Here is a 16114-nt window from a genome sequence, read left to right as displayed (position 1 = left end):
GCGCTGACATGTCCTTCAGTCCGAGATGTAATTCAATCCACTTCGGCGGGCTCTGGAAACACTTTTTTTTTTTTTGTTTATTTTTTTCAATAGTTCCTTCCTTCATTTTGTTCCTCCCCGCCATGATTAAATGGCAAGACTTGTAATGGAGGGTTTAAGGGAAATAAACACCGTTTCACAGACGCACCCCTCCAAAATTTATTATCGTTGAAATCTTCTTGTCTCGGTAACTGGACTTGAATTTCTTCGTTCCGAGAGGCTTCTTCAACGTGAAACGTCTTCAAGTGAAGAAATTCAAGTCCGGTTGCCGGGACAAGAAGAGTTCAACAAGAATTCAACACGACCTGGATGACCGAGAACCTCCACAGAACTCCAAAATGTACACTTTCAAGAATGTATTGTTAACTCCTGAGGAGTTAGACGAGGCGGATTCCACCAGATGTTTCCTTTATGTCAATCACAGCTCCGGCGATTCACTATAAAATGTTAGAATTGCTCCCCATAATGAAAATAACACACACACTCGGGTGTAATATCGCAAATATATACGAGATTTATGTACTTTGGGAAAATCTACGTGAATGTTTACAGTGAGACGAAAAGTGGTGTGTGTGTGTGTGTGTGTGTGTGTCCTCTTGGATCAAAATGACTAGCTGAGGGACTTTTTGTCCTGCACTTCCTGGTCTGGATCCGGGTCCTTTGTCCAATGTCATCGTTGCAGCTGGACTTTTTTTCCCATATCCATTTGTCATCTTAAAGTTTCCTCAGCGGACTCTGTCAAAACAGGCAAACCGTATCTGAACAGAGGACACAACCTTTCACAAATGTATAAGGGATCAAAAGCAAGATGGATTTGTGCACATGGACCAGATCCATCTGCACCCTCCAAACTACCAGGAAAGATCCACCACCAGAAGAAGCTCCCAGCAACTTCCACATGAGCCTCAGTCCATGATATCCAACAGGTTTCACGTCTTTTGTCTGGATTTGCCTTTTCACAAGTTGCTTCTTTTCCCGACGAACAACAACCCCATTAGCATAACAACCCACTTAAACCTAGTTTCCGCCGATCAACTCTTCTATTTACTTAGCAAGCTACAATAACCTAGACCCGCCCAAAACCCTGATAGTTATATTCAGAAACTCCCCACAGGTCATTAGAAGTGAGGAAGCCTCTGGGATGAGGGATAAAATGTCTTCAAACGAAGAAATTCAAGTCCAGTTGCCACTACAAGATTATCTCGACAAGAATGTCTGTATAATTTGTGAACGACAGAGTGAATGGTTCTGTGTCTTTATATGAATGAGGGATTGAATGTTTGTCTCAATAATCCAGGTCAAGGTGAATTCTTGTCGAAATATTCTTGTCGTGACAACTGGACTTCTGAACTCTTCTCAATTGAAGACGCCTCTCAGATGAGGGGTGAAACGTCTTCCAGTGAAGAAATTCAAGTTCAGTTGCCACGACAAGAAGATTTCAACAAGAATTCACCATGACCTGGATGACTGAGAACTTCCACAGACACAAGGGCTTCTCCTTTTGAGAGATCGATGTTCACATTCTGTCCGGAGAAGACAAAATATTCAAGAGAGAGGAGTCAAAGATCTGTCTTTGTCAAATTGGTGTCAACACAGGTCAACAAAGACATACAACATCTGTACCCTGGAGGAACATCCTGAAGAGGAACCAAGTCCAGAGACCATGAAAAGATTTTACAACAACTAACTATTATCTTAGAAACCGGACATGAGATTCACATTTGTTTTTTTTTCTTTCTTTCTTGAAACCATCGTCCAATCTCCATCCAGTCTCTTTGTTTAAGAATAGGCAGTTAGCGCTAGCCTAGCCCCTAGTTCACATGATATCCCATGATGCACTTCTTTTACTTCTGCCAGTATTCTGTAGAATACTGCACCCCAATGTACCTTTCTCCTCTCCAACGAGTGCAAAGCATATAATATCTGGCGTTATTCATCCAGCAGCACTTCATTTCCCCCGCACTGAGATCCAAGCATTTGGTCCAATCACAGCGTACGTTCCCAGTTTATTCTCCTAAAGGCTTCTCCTAAAGCCTTCCATTTCAGCCTATCTACCTCAAGATGTTATCATTCAATTTTATTCATCTTTTCTAAAAAAAAAAAAAAAAAAAAAAACTTGTCACCGTCACAGAAAAAAAAAGGGGTTTGCTGATGCCCGTGCAAATTGCCAATATCCCTCCAGTTCTGCCTGTCGCTCCTGCTCTCAATGACACACTTCCCTCCTTGCAGATGGTAACTGAAATCCATTTGGATCTAATCAAGTCCTGCGCCAAAGCTCATGGGTGTCTGGAGGTGGTTAGCATTATCATATAAATGCCATCTGTGAGTGGACTGAGCGATAGCCATCCACTCCCGCCGCCCCGCCGCGAGGGTCTGTGGCGCATCGAATTACGGCGGTGTCACTGCTGTCCATCAGGCAGTGGAGCTGCGCGGGTCCGAGGCCGGGCGTGAGCGCAGATATGACAAAATGACGGGTTTTCTCATACCTGTAGTTAGATTAAATGTTCTCCGCTGGTCTCTCTCACTTTTCCCCGGAGCCCTTTATTTTATTTTATTTATGTGAGGCCATTTATTTGCGACCCGCATCACGGCCTTGTTTTCACAAACGGTGATTTATTGATAAACCTGTCAAGGTTTATGACGTCATCGCCGGGGGATATATCCCCCGGGTCAGTTTATTTGTTTTTACTTTTCAATATGTGGTGACAAGATTCCCTCCCATTTGACCTTAAGGAGAAAACAATAAAAAAATCCCCTCCCGGCTCCAGACTCTTAAACGTCTCTCTGCATGTTTTTTTTTTTTCTTCTTCTCTTTCTTTCTCCCACAAGTTTTAAAAGGTGGGTGGATGTTCTCTGCGGCTGCTATTTCCCTCCCGGTAGAGAAAAACAACTTCAACTAATCAGTTTTGGTGAGGAGGGGTTGACTTTTGGTGCCAAAAAGAGCTAGCCAGGTAGTGTTAGACAAGTTTAGTTGGAAAACATTTAGAACAACGTGAGGGGTCCACATTCTCTTTGGGTGAGTTTTAAAATACACCCGTGATTGCAAATAAAAGGATTTTTAAAGTGGATTCATCAACTTTCGTTTCTATGTAGACGACACCCTGTTGCTCGTCCAAAACGTCCAAAATCTGACTGCCTCCTGGAGTTCTTCAATAGTCGCCTATTTCTATCTATGCAACTGACTCTGTCCCTTTCTCACTCGACAGTCTGGTCCATAGCCTCGCCACCGCCCACATAGATCACTGCGATTCCGTTCTTTTTTTTGGTTTCCACGGTAATTTCCGCCAAATGCTTCAGCTCCTCCGGAAGCTCGGACCACAACCCGGACATCCCGGACCTTCAGCAGCTCCACCGGCTGTCCGTCAGAATCCAGGAGTATCTTGGATTATAAAAACCTCCACAACTTGGACCCTCAGCACCTATCAGACCCGCTTCCCTTATAATCTCTCAGCTTGTGGGCCCACAAATAAAATGTCGTATGATAAATATTATCATTATCATAGACCAGCAACATTTTCGCAGGATTCTAAGCAAAGAGCGGAGCCTTACAACTATCTATTTTTTAGAAGTACGACACAAACTGGGTTTCAATGCCCCCCTGGAGTCTTGTTTACTGAAAAGGGGCAGGAAGATTCATTGAACAAAAAAAGAAAATGACGTCAACACGTTGAATCTCACACCAACTTCTTTGCATTTGCTCTCCTTCAGCCACAGACAAGGAATACTGGGTTCAACATAAATTCATGTGCATGTATATCGATGAAAGAGCATTCAAGACTTAGCAGGGGTCTACTTAAGTCTGCTCATGAGATAAGCGTTTTCTTCCCGTTATTTATTCGGATATTTTCTTTGAAAACCCCCCACTCCACAGTAGAAGGTCTCTGAAAGGCAGATCAGACGCTGAAGTAGGGGAGGCAACAGCGCTTCCCTGCCCACATCATCGCCGTCGCGTTCACGCGTCTGGAATCTGAATGAGCGTCCTTGGGCTGCGTTGCCTCCCAGTCCAAACTCCCCCACCCCCGAGCCACGGAGTTCTCGGCGAGCGGGGGAGGACAATTAAATTGTTTTGATCTTATTTGGGCGACCGCCATCACTTTTGCCCACCCTGCCATGCTGCGAATTATCACAAAGAACACAGCAGATCCACAACGCAGACAGAGTTGTGAGAGAAAAGTTGCAGAAGAGGAAAATATGTCGGAGAAAGCGCCCCCCAACTTCGCTCATCCTGCTCTAAAATACCCCCGAAGCAGTTCGCTGATATCTAAGCGCAGCGATTGGTCGGTGTCTGCTACTGTGTGTGTGCGAGCCAGCAGCCGACGGGTCAAACGCGTGGCTCTAATTTCCTCTCAGGATTAATAAAGCGTCTAAATTAAAACAATAACAATCCCTGCGCCGCCGGCGCAGTAAATAACCCGCTTGACACGCAACTCCGAACTTGAGGAATCGTTCGACGCTGAATATAAACCCGGCTCCATTACGTCTCTAATTGGCTTGGAAATTATACGAGAGCTAATAGCAAGAGCTGCCGGCTAGCTGTGCGAGACAAATTAAATTAACAAAGGGGAGGGGGGGGGGCGCATCACGTGACCCACCAGCTTGTTCACAGAGATACTCAGATCTCACGTGTTTTGTGTTAACTGTTAACACCTCTCGACTACTTGTTTGTGTGTGTGTGTGTGGGTGTTAACAGGGTACAGAAGAGGCCGAGCAGAAGCTGCCAAAGCCTGCGTCTCTTCTGGAGAGCCAACACCACCATCTGCTGCACTGTCTGGAGAAAACCACTGTGGGTACACATAAAACACAACGCTCTCCTCCTCCTCTGTTTACATTTACAGATACATTAATTATGTAAACCCCTCCCCCACTTATAGTCAAATAGTTGTTTTCCTTCTCGTCCGCGACAGTCAACCGTAGAGGTTCCAGCTGGGAACGATGTTTACATGGTTTGACGCTTTCTATTAGATTGACCGACTGAAATAAACAAACAAATAAATCCATTTTCTTGATCTCAACTGCTTATTTGGAGGCCAATCCAGACCCAACACCAATCTGACAGTGGACAAGTGTCCAGTAGAAGAGTTTCATTATATTGGCTAGATTTTATGAATGTCGATATGGTGATAATACTTTTAATTTTCTAGTTAAAATGTATTTATTACGGCATCGGTGTATTGATCTCAAAATCTGAAATGGTGGACGTCTCCTCAAATGGGTTCTGGGACGTTTCACGGTTTCCATATTTTGCCAGACTCCTGGGATTGAGAACGTGACGGACGAGCATCGACATTCTCTCGATGGAAACTATATTCAGAGATCAGTCCAAAAATTTGACTCCAAATCAAATTTTTCTACTTCGGGGTATTTTTGTCCTAACAATTTTATACAATTCTGTCTGTTCAATCCCCTGAGGCGCCCCTGAATCGGTTTGAAGCCCCCCTGCCTTCCACCCCTGCGAGTTCAATGGATCTTACGAAGCGTCAATATGTTTGAACTATCACCACGAAGATCTCAATCCAAAGTCGTGAATTGAGTGTTGACGTGTTTTTGTTATTCCGATTAGTGATTCCCCAGAGAGGTGGAAACAAGATAAGAACGGCCGTCGGAATCAGAGCCACCGCGCTATCGACTGCACAATTCATCAAAAGCATTGAGAATTAGTCGAGAGCGTCCAAGAGGGAGGAGGGAGGGACCTCGGGGAGCATGCACTTCCTTCCATTTGGATCCAATACAGGGAAATTTTACGGCACAACACTCGAGTGAAAGAAGACGGGTTTGGTAGACTGGAAGTTTGGGGTTAGTGAGGAGGGCAGATGTAGTTTGGGGGTGATTTTGGACGCCGGTCTGAATCCCGTAAGCTTAAATGGTAATAAGTAAAATTTGCATGCAGCTGAAAACATCCCGGTGGCAGGATGATGGAGGTCCTGCAGACAGAGGACGCAGGAAATATCACGCACTTCGTCTTCTCCAAGGCTCTGGAGCGTCGGCCAGGAATGATCAAGAGCAGGCTGAAGATGGGGGGGGGGGGCGTCTGAGAGCATCCATTAAAGAAAAAGGGCTGGTTACAGTCCAGATCAGGATGAATGATCTTATTAGCAGCAGAAGAGGTGAACCATGAGGTGACGGGGAAAGGAGGTTTGCGCCTGAACCTGCACAATCCCAATTTTGAACCATTGAAATACACTGTTTTTTGGGCGTGACCTGGGTTTTGAACCCCACCATGCTCCTCTCCAAAACTGAAAGCGTTTCAGTTGTCAACCTGAAAGTTGGCAGAGGAGAAGTTGCACTTGGAAAACCGTCCCTGTTAGCACGTTAGCATGTTAGCAAGAAACCTAGCATGAATCAGTATGTATGCACAAGTTGGTGCCATGTTAACAATGTCACAAGAGTTTGTCACTGACTTGCATCTTCTCTTCCCTGTCTTCTATCCTGCTCCCGTTTAAGCACTATCCCGTTTCTGCCCTCCAGGCTCACGAATTTGTGGACGAGCAGATGTTCGAGCAGAACTGTCTGGAGTCAGCGATGCAGAGCTACCCCTCACGGACTCCCTCCGTGTCCAGCCGCGACAGCACCGGAGGGACCTGTTGCGGATGCAGGCCGAAGAGGGGTGCCGCGGCGCACCCGGTCCCCTCGCCTCAGGCGCCCCTTCAGGAGCTCAGCGCCATCCACATACAGTGCGTGGACCCGCCATCACACGCCGCCAGGTGACACCCTCAGCAGCGACTCCGACTCCAGACCCGAGTTCTGCCGACTGCCGGCCCGACCCCACCTCCTGCTCGAGAACCAGAGGCTCCCAGAATCAGCGGCATCTGCAGCCATCTGGTTATTAGATAACGTGAAGAGACAAGATGCCGCCATCATTTTTCTTGTTTCTTATACAAGCGAATACTTCTAGCACTGCATTCTTTTACCGGCACAGGTGTACAAATACTTCTTTTAGCATCTTAAACTCTCTGGCAGGTACATCACACAGCCGAATGTGCGAGACAGGTGTCGCCTGTGAGATTTGAAATAGTCTCTTGTCTATTGTCTGACGAGTGAGTGAGTGAGTGAGTGAGTGACACCGGTCAATCACCATCCCTCTGCACTCTTGCCAGAAGTTAGCAAGTGAGCCGGAGTCGACATGTCTTCAACCTGTCTGTTCAATGCTGCGTCAACTTTGACCTCATTCTGCCATCATCATCACACGTCAGCACCAGTGAACGGGTGAACAATCCCAAATTTGTTTTGATATAATCCAAAAATGAACAATGCAATGGGGGTCTTGGATATTAGGTTAAGGGGGAACGAATTAATTAAAAAATTATAGGCATAGCTGACATCATAGATGGAGGTCACCTGGACCCATCAATCACAGGACCACATATAGAGACATGCAACCATTCACCTATGGTTTCATGCCTCGAATGAGTACTACAGATGCAGTATTTGCTCTGAGAATGCTGTTAGAGAAGTACAAGAGGGTTAGAGGGAGTTGCATTGTGCCTTTGTAGACCTAGAAAAGCATAAAACAAGGTGCAAGAGAGGAATCAAATGTATTTTATTGGGTAGTCTGGAGTGGCAGAGAAGTATGTTCTACTGGTGCAGGACATGTATGCTGCCCGGGAGACGGTGAGGTGTGTTGTAGGTGTGACAGTTCAAGGAGGAAGGGGGACTACATTAGGGATCAGCCCCGTCTTGTTTTCAGTGGTGATGGACAGGCTTACAGATTAGGGGAGACAAGAATCTCTATGGACCCTGATGTTTGCAGACGACAATGTGATCTGTAGAGGGAGCAATGAACAGGTGCAGGAAAATTTCAAGAGGTGGAGGTATGCTCTGGAGAGGAGACCAGCAAGAATATATGTGTGAATGAGAGGGACCAAATTGGAGCAGTGAGGCAACAAGGAGTGGGGATAAAGAAGGTGGAGGATTACAAGTATGTGGGGTCAACAGTCCAAAGTAATGGAGAGTGTCAAAAGGGGTGAAGAAACAGGTTCAAGCAGATTGGAACAGTCGGAGAAAAGTGCAAGGGGTTATGTGTGATAAAAGAATATCAGCCGGAATGAAGGTGTTCAAGAAAGTGGTTTGGCCAGCAGCACTGTAAGGTATGGTGACAGTGGCATTAGGGAAATAACAGGAGGCAGAGCTGGAGGTAGCAGAGGAGAAGATGTTGAAGTTCTCTTAGGGAGAGACCAGGATAAATAGGCTCAGGAATGAGTCCTTCAGAGGGACAGCATATGTTAGATGTTTTGGAGAGAAGGTCAGAGAAGCCAGACTGAGAAGCTTTGGTCATGTGAAGAGGAGAGATTGTGAATATATTGATAAAAGGATGCTGGGATGCTGGGGTTGCCAGGCAGGAGGTCTGGAGGAAGACCAAAGAGAAACTTTGTGGATGGATTGAAAGAAGAAGTTAGCTGGCGACCACTAAAGGGAAAAGCCGAAAGGCAAAGAAGAGAACTCTCATTCACAGGTCACATAGAGACATATAACCGTTAACTCTCTCATTCACATGTTATATGAAGGCTCTTAACTGAACACTTTCATAGACTATATTTGTGTTTTCTGTGTGTGTGTGTGTGTGTGTGTGTCTCTGCTCTAACCAGAATATGACCTGAAAAGCTCAAGGCCACTTCCCATTATGTTTGCGAGTGGCATGTCAGAATGCATGCTCTTTTTACGCCAAACTTCAAAACCTCCTGCCATTCAACCTCTCATGCAGCCGGACCACCGCCTCCTTCAGCGTGATAATCCTCCCCCCGCCAAACCCTCCCTGCTTATCTCTCCTTCAGTCTTCTAAGATTAAAATCTGTCCTTGAGAGCGCCACCACCCCCCGCACCCCAGTTCACAAAAGCGCATTTCCTTTCGATTGAAAGGCGGCTGTTTATTATTTCGGCGGTGGTGGGTTATTGAGTTTGACAACCCCCCCCCCCCTCTTTTTCAAACCGAACACCGTCTGGGATTAATCCACAGGCTTCAGTGCACAATTTTCACAGGGATTATTTCCCCATACAACTGTCTCAGAGAAGTTATGAAAGTTGTGAGGGCGGGTCTGTGTCATGGTGAGTTCATCCGCTGTCCGTCAGAGGCTCAGGGTTGCTGGGGGGGGGTGAATACTCATCAGCGGTATTATCCGCGCACGCTGCGCCGCAGATGGTATCGTTGCATCACGGCGAGAGGTTCATATCATCCCAGAGAACAAAATGTCTGAGTCGCAGCGTGAGAAAGAACGACTGCGGATTCTCTGCAGACACGGACAAAAGGCCTTTTTCCTTATTCGTTCATTTGTGAATGAGAAGGTGAATGGTTGCATGTTCTTGGATGATGTTGCAAGTTTTATTATTTTGAATCATCTCCGCGTTTTAGCACGGACCCCGGTTTGCGCCTCTCAGCTGCCATTGGCTGAGAGGCAAAGTTCACCGGTCAACCCTCACCCTCTCATTCACAAGTCATGTCACTACATGCAATCCCATTCATTCTCTCATTTTACTCGTCATATAGACATGCAACCATTCACGTCCATCAAACTTCATAAAGGGACAGACAACCATTCACTCATTCATTCACACATTATATAGAGACATTCACTCCCATTCACCCTCTCATTCAAAAGGCATATAAAGATGATCATTCATTCTCCCAATCACATGTCTCATATATAGACTAACTCTGTCACAAGTGTTGCGACATGCAACCATTCACCCTCTCATTCACACGTCATGTCACGCAGACCCATTCATTCTCTCATTTTACACGTCATATACAGACACACAACCATTCACTCTCTCATTTCTCACACATCATATACAGTCATGCAACCGTTCAGCCACTCATTCACAAGTCACATAGAGACATGCAACCCTTTCATTCACACATCATCCAAGGACATTCAACCACTCACCCTCTCATCCATCCCTTCTGTATGGAGATATGAAATAAGGCTGTTTGACGTTCTCTTCTTCCCACGTCTGGCATCTCTTCGCAGCCGCTCCAACCTCAACCTGAAAAGCGACGACGGCGGCAGGATCAACTGCAGAGGCGGACGCATCACCACCGCCATCATCAGCCTGCCGACACCCCCGGCTCTGACGCCCGACGGCGACGGCCTCCACGGGCCCCCGATCCGGAGGCCGCAGCCGCCGCCGTCGGCTCGCCCCGCAGACCCGAGCATCCAGACAACCGCCAGCTCATCCGCTGCCAACATCGTGAAAGTGTCGGCGCTGTGACCGACGTGTGAGCCAGACGGAGAGGAAGGAGCAGGTGACGTCACCTTGATGTAGGCGCCGTGTCCGATCTCACAAAGGTGACTATTTTACGAAGACGTACGTGAGACAGACGGCTGTAAATACCTGAACTGAGAATGTTGCACTTGTGATGTCGTGTACGTCCTGTAGATATGGACAGAACTACTGCGTTTCTCATAGCTTCAGAGAGCGGTTTGGGTGTTTTACGAACACTGTGGAAAGGACATTGAACGCACCGCGCACTTAGCATACCCATCGGCAGATGACGCTGTAGATGCACAATGACGTCACAGTAAGTTTCAAGTGAATCAATGTCGTGCCGAGGTCGCCGCCGAAGAAATGTGTCGACCGACTTGAATTTTGCCCGGTCTCTGTTGTTTGTGTGTGCGTGTGTGTTTGTGTGCGTGTGTGTTTTTTTGTCACGAAGATTTTGAAACCAAAAAACAAAAAAAAAAAATAGAAAAAATATTTCTTTAAAGAATCGTTTCAAACGCCGCGGCTGTTAGAACCAAATCTCCACGGAACCCCTCGGAAGGCAAGTGGGATTTTTTTTGTTTTTTTTGAAAGCTCTTGTTGTAATATAAATTTCAGTCACAGGAGGGCGTCAAAGAGAAGGGGGAAAATAAGATGATGCTATCGGCTTATTTATGCTCAGGTTATGGACGTAAACAGGTATGTCACCTCCCACATACTTCCCCGATATATCCGCTAGGGGACAGTGCAGAGATCCCTTTCAGACAATAACAAACGGAGGAAGCGCAGTAGGCGGGGTAAAATGAGCACACAGGAAAGACGGGAGGCTCCTACGTATTAAAAGCTGAGCATGAATGAGCCCATTTGACAGAAAACTTCTCACTTGCCTCTCAGGGCTGCGGTCAATGCACGTTCTTAGAGATGTATAACTACTCATCTTGTAAAAAAAAAAAAAAAAAAAAAAAGTGATCCAAATCGTGCTTTTTATCTAACCTGCCGTCTCCATTCGTTGTTTCATCCTTGAATCTGCCTCCTGACCGCTCCATATTGTTTTCCTACTGAAGTGACAAGGAGCAGTATTTTATAAATTCAGTCACCGTGGATATGTCTTTCAAAGACGGACTTTTCTTACTGTGAGAAAAAACCTTAAGAAAATTAAAAAAAGAGAGAAAAATGCTTTGAATAAAAATGAGGACTAGAAGGGGAATGGCATCTGCGCCTGTCATTACCCAGCGTGGCCACAAGGGGGCCAAGAAGGTTGTCATGGTTTCATGAGCCCCTTTTCCACTGAAATCCCAGGAACTTTTATCACCTAGTACCTTATTTTCGAAGAGTTCCTGCTAATTTCCATTATCTACGCTTTCTGTGCATCTTAAGGAATTTTCATGAAATCGGGTTGATGACGTACGGGAAAGCGGTGCATCCGGTGGGCGGACACCCTCTCTTTGTTTAAGAATAGGCTTTAAACCTTCCTTTTTTGGGAAAGTTCTTAAGTTAGCACAAGGCTAACGCCTAGTTGTCAGCACTCCTCGCCCTCCACCAATGCATGATGATAACCTCATATCTTCTTCCGAGTTCCTGGGTTCTCTCATATCGCAGGTTCCCGGTGGCTATGAATTTTTAAGCTATTATTGTATCATGCTAGCTTTTAGCATTTAACCATTAGCACTACTGTTATTAGTAATTGATCATTGTGCTTGTCCATCTCAACCCTCCCTCTGTTTTACTCACACTATTTCTATCTCCCTGTCCTCTCTTGCGCTCTCTCTTTCTACCCCCTACTGGTTGAAGCAGAAGGCTGCCCCACATTGAGCTGGGACTTATTTGAGGTTTTTGTAAACGGCGGTGATTCCTCACCGTTGTGTCAGGAACACTTGCTTATGGAAGGAATGTTGTGTTGTGATTTGGACGCCATATTGATAAAATCCGAACAGGCTTGCATTTCCCCGTCCCACTCAAAGAATTCTGGCTAATCTGAAAACACCTACATCCAAACCAGGTGTTTTTTCAAACCAGGTTTGTTTTTTTGCGGAAACCAGGGCTCTTTCTGAATTCGAGGTAATTAAAAAGTTCCATCAGTGGAAAAGGGGCGATGGTGACCTGTGTACCGTTCCGTTCAGCATTCTCCGAACAACGACATAAAGTCACGGTCATCTATCTCATCCATCCCAAAGGAGAAGGAGGAGCATGGAATATGCAAATCACGATCCATCTCTTTTCCATCCAGTTTGTTCCAATCGGCGCCAAAAAGCAAACTACTTTATCGCCATCCTGGAAGGGATCGGTCTAATCTCTGGCGGTTGGCCGTCCTAGTCATCGCATGTTATCGATCTCTGGCTTCCTTCGCCGGTTACACCGCTCCTGACGCCCGATGTCAGGAACACGTCGCAACTCTCCTGACGGTTGTGTACCGCTTTTATCCAATAAACTGATGGCGTTCCTCACCACTGCCCTTTTTTTCCTGCTTCCTAGTCGTGATGTCACTTTGGCTGCACTCGTACATTTTATGTTGCAATGTCGGAAAACTGTGACACCGGGGTGAAAAAAATGTCGTGCCAAAACTGTCACTTTTGTTTATTCACTTTTGTGAGAATAACAACGTAGTTCTTCTTTTGATGCTCCTTTATTAAAAAAAAAAAAAACAATAGTAATTATGATGTTTTCTTTAGATATGTTTTCTCCTTACTGACACGCCACTGAGGGTCACTCATGGAGTTTAATTCTCGGTTGCTATGATACCGTCCGTTCACCGGGGGTGTTTGCCGACATCATGGATGGCCTTCGCCAGCGTTCTGGCCAGTGCGAATGTTGCACCACCACCTTAGACTTGGCTTCAGGACGATACGGGGCCGTCATTTGTGTTGCTCTTTGCCTTTTTACGCGTTTGAATTGAGCCTTTTTCTGTCTGTTTGCCCGTGTTTAAAAAAAAAAAAAAAAAAAAAAAAGATCTGTTGTTTTGTTTGTTATGAAAACATCCACGTGTCAGATGAATTAAAACCTGCCACAGCCGTCCCAGGGTTGTCTTTTCTTTCTCCACCCCAACTGTCTTACACTAAAAAGACACCAAACGCGGACCTGAAGGACAAGGGCCACTCCTTTGGAGACATCAATGTCCACATTCTGGCCAGAGACAACAGATGGTTCAAGAAAGGAGTCAAAGAAGTCGTTTTCACTGAACAGAGGAGATCTTTAACACCAACTTTGGCCTATATATAACGCCAGGCTGAGATCCATCCCAAGGCAGGTCAACTCACACACACCCAAAACACACATATCTGATCCACCTGCACCCTGGAAATTACCTGGAGATGTCCACAATCTGCAAATTTGTTCCCCAAACGAAGCCCATTACCATAGCAACTCATTCAACCTAGTTGCTGCAAAGCAACACACCCATCGACATAGCAAACCTTCTAAACTTAGGCCAACAGCCAAAACCCATCTCAGCCTCTGCCCAAGATATTATATAGGGGGAACCCGTGGTAGCCTCTCGGATGAGAGGATGAACATCTTCCAGAAAATAGTCCAGTCACCATGACTAGATTTGCCAATGATTAGCTCTTGACTGGTCGGTCAGACAACAGGACAAATTTTAGGGACTCACCTCAATTAGAATCCGAATAGCTCAGATGACCTCCCAGAATTCATGCCTTCGTTCCACAGATGACACCCACGTGAAAACAACAATCCCCTTCAACAAAGCTTCTCCAAAACAACTCATTAATATAATGAGCCATCTCAGTGTCGACCGACGCCCAATGCCAACCCCAGCTGATATACACCCAAATTGTAGAACTGTGGAGGCCACAGGGAAGAAAAAAAAGTCAACTCCGGTTGCCAGAACAAGTTTTGACAACCTGTCATCGAACACACCATTGGATCAAGACAATGCTGAGCAAACCTCTGGTGTCTCGACCTCCTCATTGAGTAACTCTCGGCCAAAGCCAACGGGAAAAGGGTGAGCAACGTGATGAGCTTCTGGTATGCTTCAGAGTCAATGGAAGCAAGCGGGATTTATTGGTCACAAAAAGAAATGAACAAAGAAAAAAGTTCTTCTCAATCTGAAATAGGGCCGGTCCCCCTCATGGAAACTAAAACTACAATCAGAACGCCTCTAGAAAATACCAAATATGGAGTTTCTTGCCGAAAGGTATGTCGGATATGTTGGTTTGTTGTGTCCGTCTGGATGAGGACTAGGCACCCGCAGGACAATCCCAGAAACAGATGATACGTGGTCACCATCCGGCCGACTTCGTCTCACCAGTGACCCTCAGGTTTGACGCAAAGTACAGCACAGTCGGAGCAGGGGAGCGAAAACTGACAGCATAAAAAAAAGCACCCGGAGTCAAGAAGAGTCGGCAAACTGGGATGAGAACATCCCAACTTGCCCCGGGATTCGGCACTGGCTCGTTTTGAGACGTGTTAGCAAAGGTCAAAAGTCACGTTAACGTTTCTGGAAACTTCTCAAATTTGGGAATAAGTTGAGGATCTTCCCCTTTGCCCCTGCTGACACCGTCGGCTCCAACGGTCAGAACAGGAAGACCAACAAGAGGATGGGATGTCAGAGCCTTACACATGGGGTGTCAGCGCTCTCTTGTGGCAGATTTGACAATACTTACAATACCACCTGTGACACCAAGGGGGGAGATGTTAAAATCAACGTTAAAATGTCTCACACGCCTCTTGGAGGTACGGACAATGACAGACATCTACGGTTACTATGACGACTACTACCGCAGCGCATTGGGTGGCAAAACCTGACATGACTAGAAGATCATGTGACACGATCGCCGCAATGAATTCTGAAGGCCACGTCTTAGGCTGCAGATGCAGAGCTTTGCTGGTCTTTACTAACGGACACCTCAAATCCTGTGCAGGGGCCGCAGCCGGTGAGTCCTGCAGAGGAGCTCCACAGACAGCAGAGGGCACTGCTCTGACATCTTTGGAGAAGAACACTGAGCGCTAAGAGAAAAACAATCTTCTTTTCCTTTGGGCTTTACCTATCAGGAGTCCCCACAGCAAATCAACCTTCTCCATCTAACCCTATTCTCTGTCACACCAACTAACTTCATATTCTCTCTCACAACGTCCATAAATCTTCTTTTAGGTCTTCCAACTCCAGCATCCGTCCTCCTCTGTACATGACCCAACCATCTCCGTCTGGCTTCTCTGACCTTCTCTCCAAAACATCTAACATGTGCCGTCCTTCTGATTGAGTCATTCCTGATCCTATCCATCCTGGTTACTACCAAAGAGAACCTCAACATCTTCATCAACGCGACCTCCAGCTCTGCCTCCTGTCTTTTGGTCATTAGCATCGCTGGTCTTGCCACTATCTTGTCCACCTTTCCTTTCATTCTGGCTGATAATCTTCTATCTCATAGTGCCCCGGACACTTTTCTACACTCATTCCAACCAGCTTGAACCCATTTTACCTCTTCTCCACACTCTCCTACACTCTGGACTGTTGGTCGACCCTAAGAACTTGAAATCCTTCAATGTTTTGATTGCCACTCCCTGTAGCCTCGCCATTCCAGCCAGGTTCCTCTCATTCATACACATAGATTCTGTCTTGTTGTGACTAACCTTCACGTGACTAACCTCTCCTTTCCAAAGCATACCTCCACCTCTCGAGATTTTCCTCAACCTGTTCCCTGCTCTCACTACAGATAACAATTCATCTGTAAACACCTGCTCTAAACAATGGAGGAAGCAAACCAGCACAAAACTCTCCTACGGTTTTAAATCCGCCTTCGCTCTCCGTGGGTGAGTTATCTCAGTTCACGTGTACAGTTTTTTACATTTTAACTAGAAATGCAGCACAGGTGGAGATATCAGACCACCTGAAAACCAAAAGATAAAAGAGAGGAAGGGAAAAGGA

General features: G+C 46.1%; 1 protein-coding gene across 3 annotated transcripts in view; it reads left to right on the top strand.

The window, feature by feature from the left end:
- The window catches only part of LOC147232734 (A-type voltage-gated potassium channel KCND3-like), a 100503-nt gene extending 89095 nt beyond the window's left edge, over positions 1 to 11408 (top strand). The window contains exons 5-7 of one of the 3 annotated variants that reach the window (XM_086149759.1): positions 4730 to 4822; positions 6505 to 6740; positions 10002 to 11408. In XM_086149759.1, the coding sequence (XP_086005885.1) occupies positions 4730 to 4822; positions 6505 to 6740; positions 10002 to 10242 (570 nt within the window). In that variant the 3' untranslated portion in view covers positions 10243 to 11408. Of the gene's footprint in view, positions 1 to 4729; positions 4823 to 6480; positions 6741 to 10001 lie in introns of all 3 variants that reach the window. The other 2 variants (XM_086149758.1, XM_086149760.1) reach the window with 2 other exon arrangements.
- Positions 11409 to 16114: the final 4706 nt, after the last annotated feature.

Source organism: Fistularia commersonii, chromosome 7 (genome assembly GCF_037954325.1).
Source record: "Fistularia commersonii isolate RoL2024-O1a breed Wild chromosome 7, RoL_Fcom_v1.0, whole genome shotgun sequence".
Taxonomy (NCBI): Eukaryota; Metazoa; Chordata; class Actinopteri; order Syngnathiformes; family Fistulariidae; genus Fistularia; species Fistularia commersonii.
Note: the sequence above shows the minus strand (reverse complement) of the source record. Positions and strands in the feature narration are given on the sequence as shown.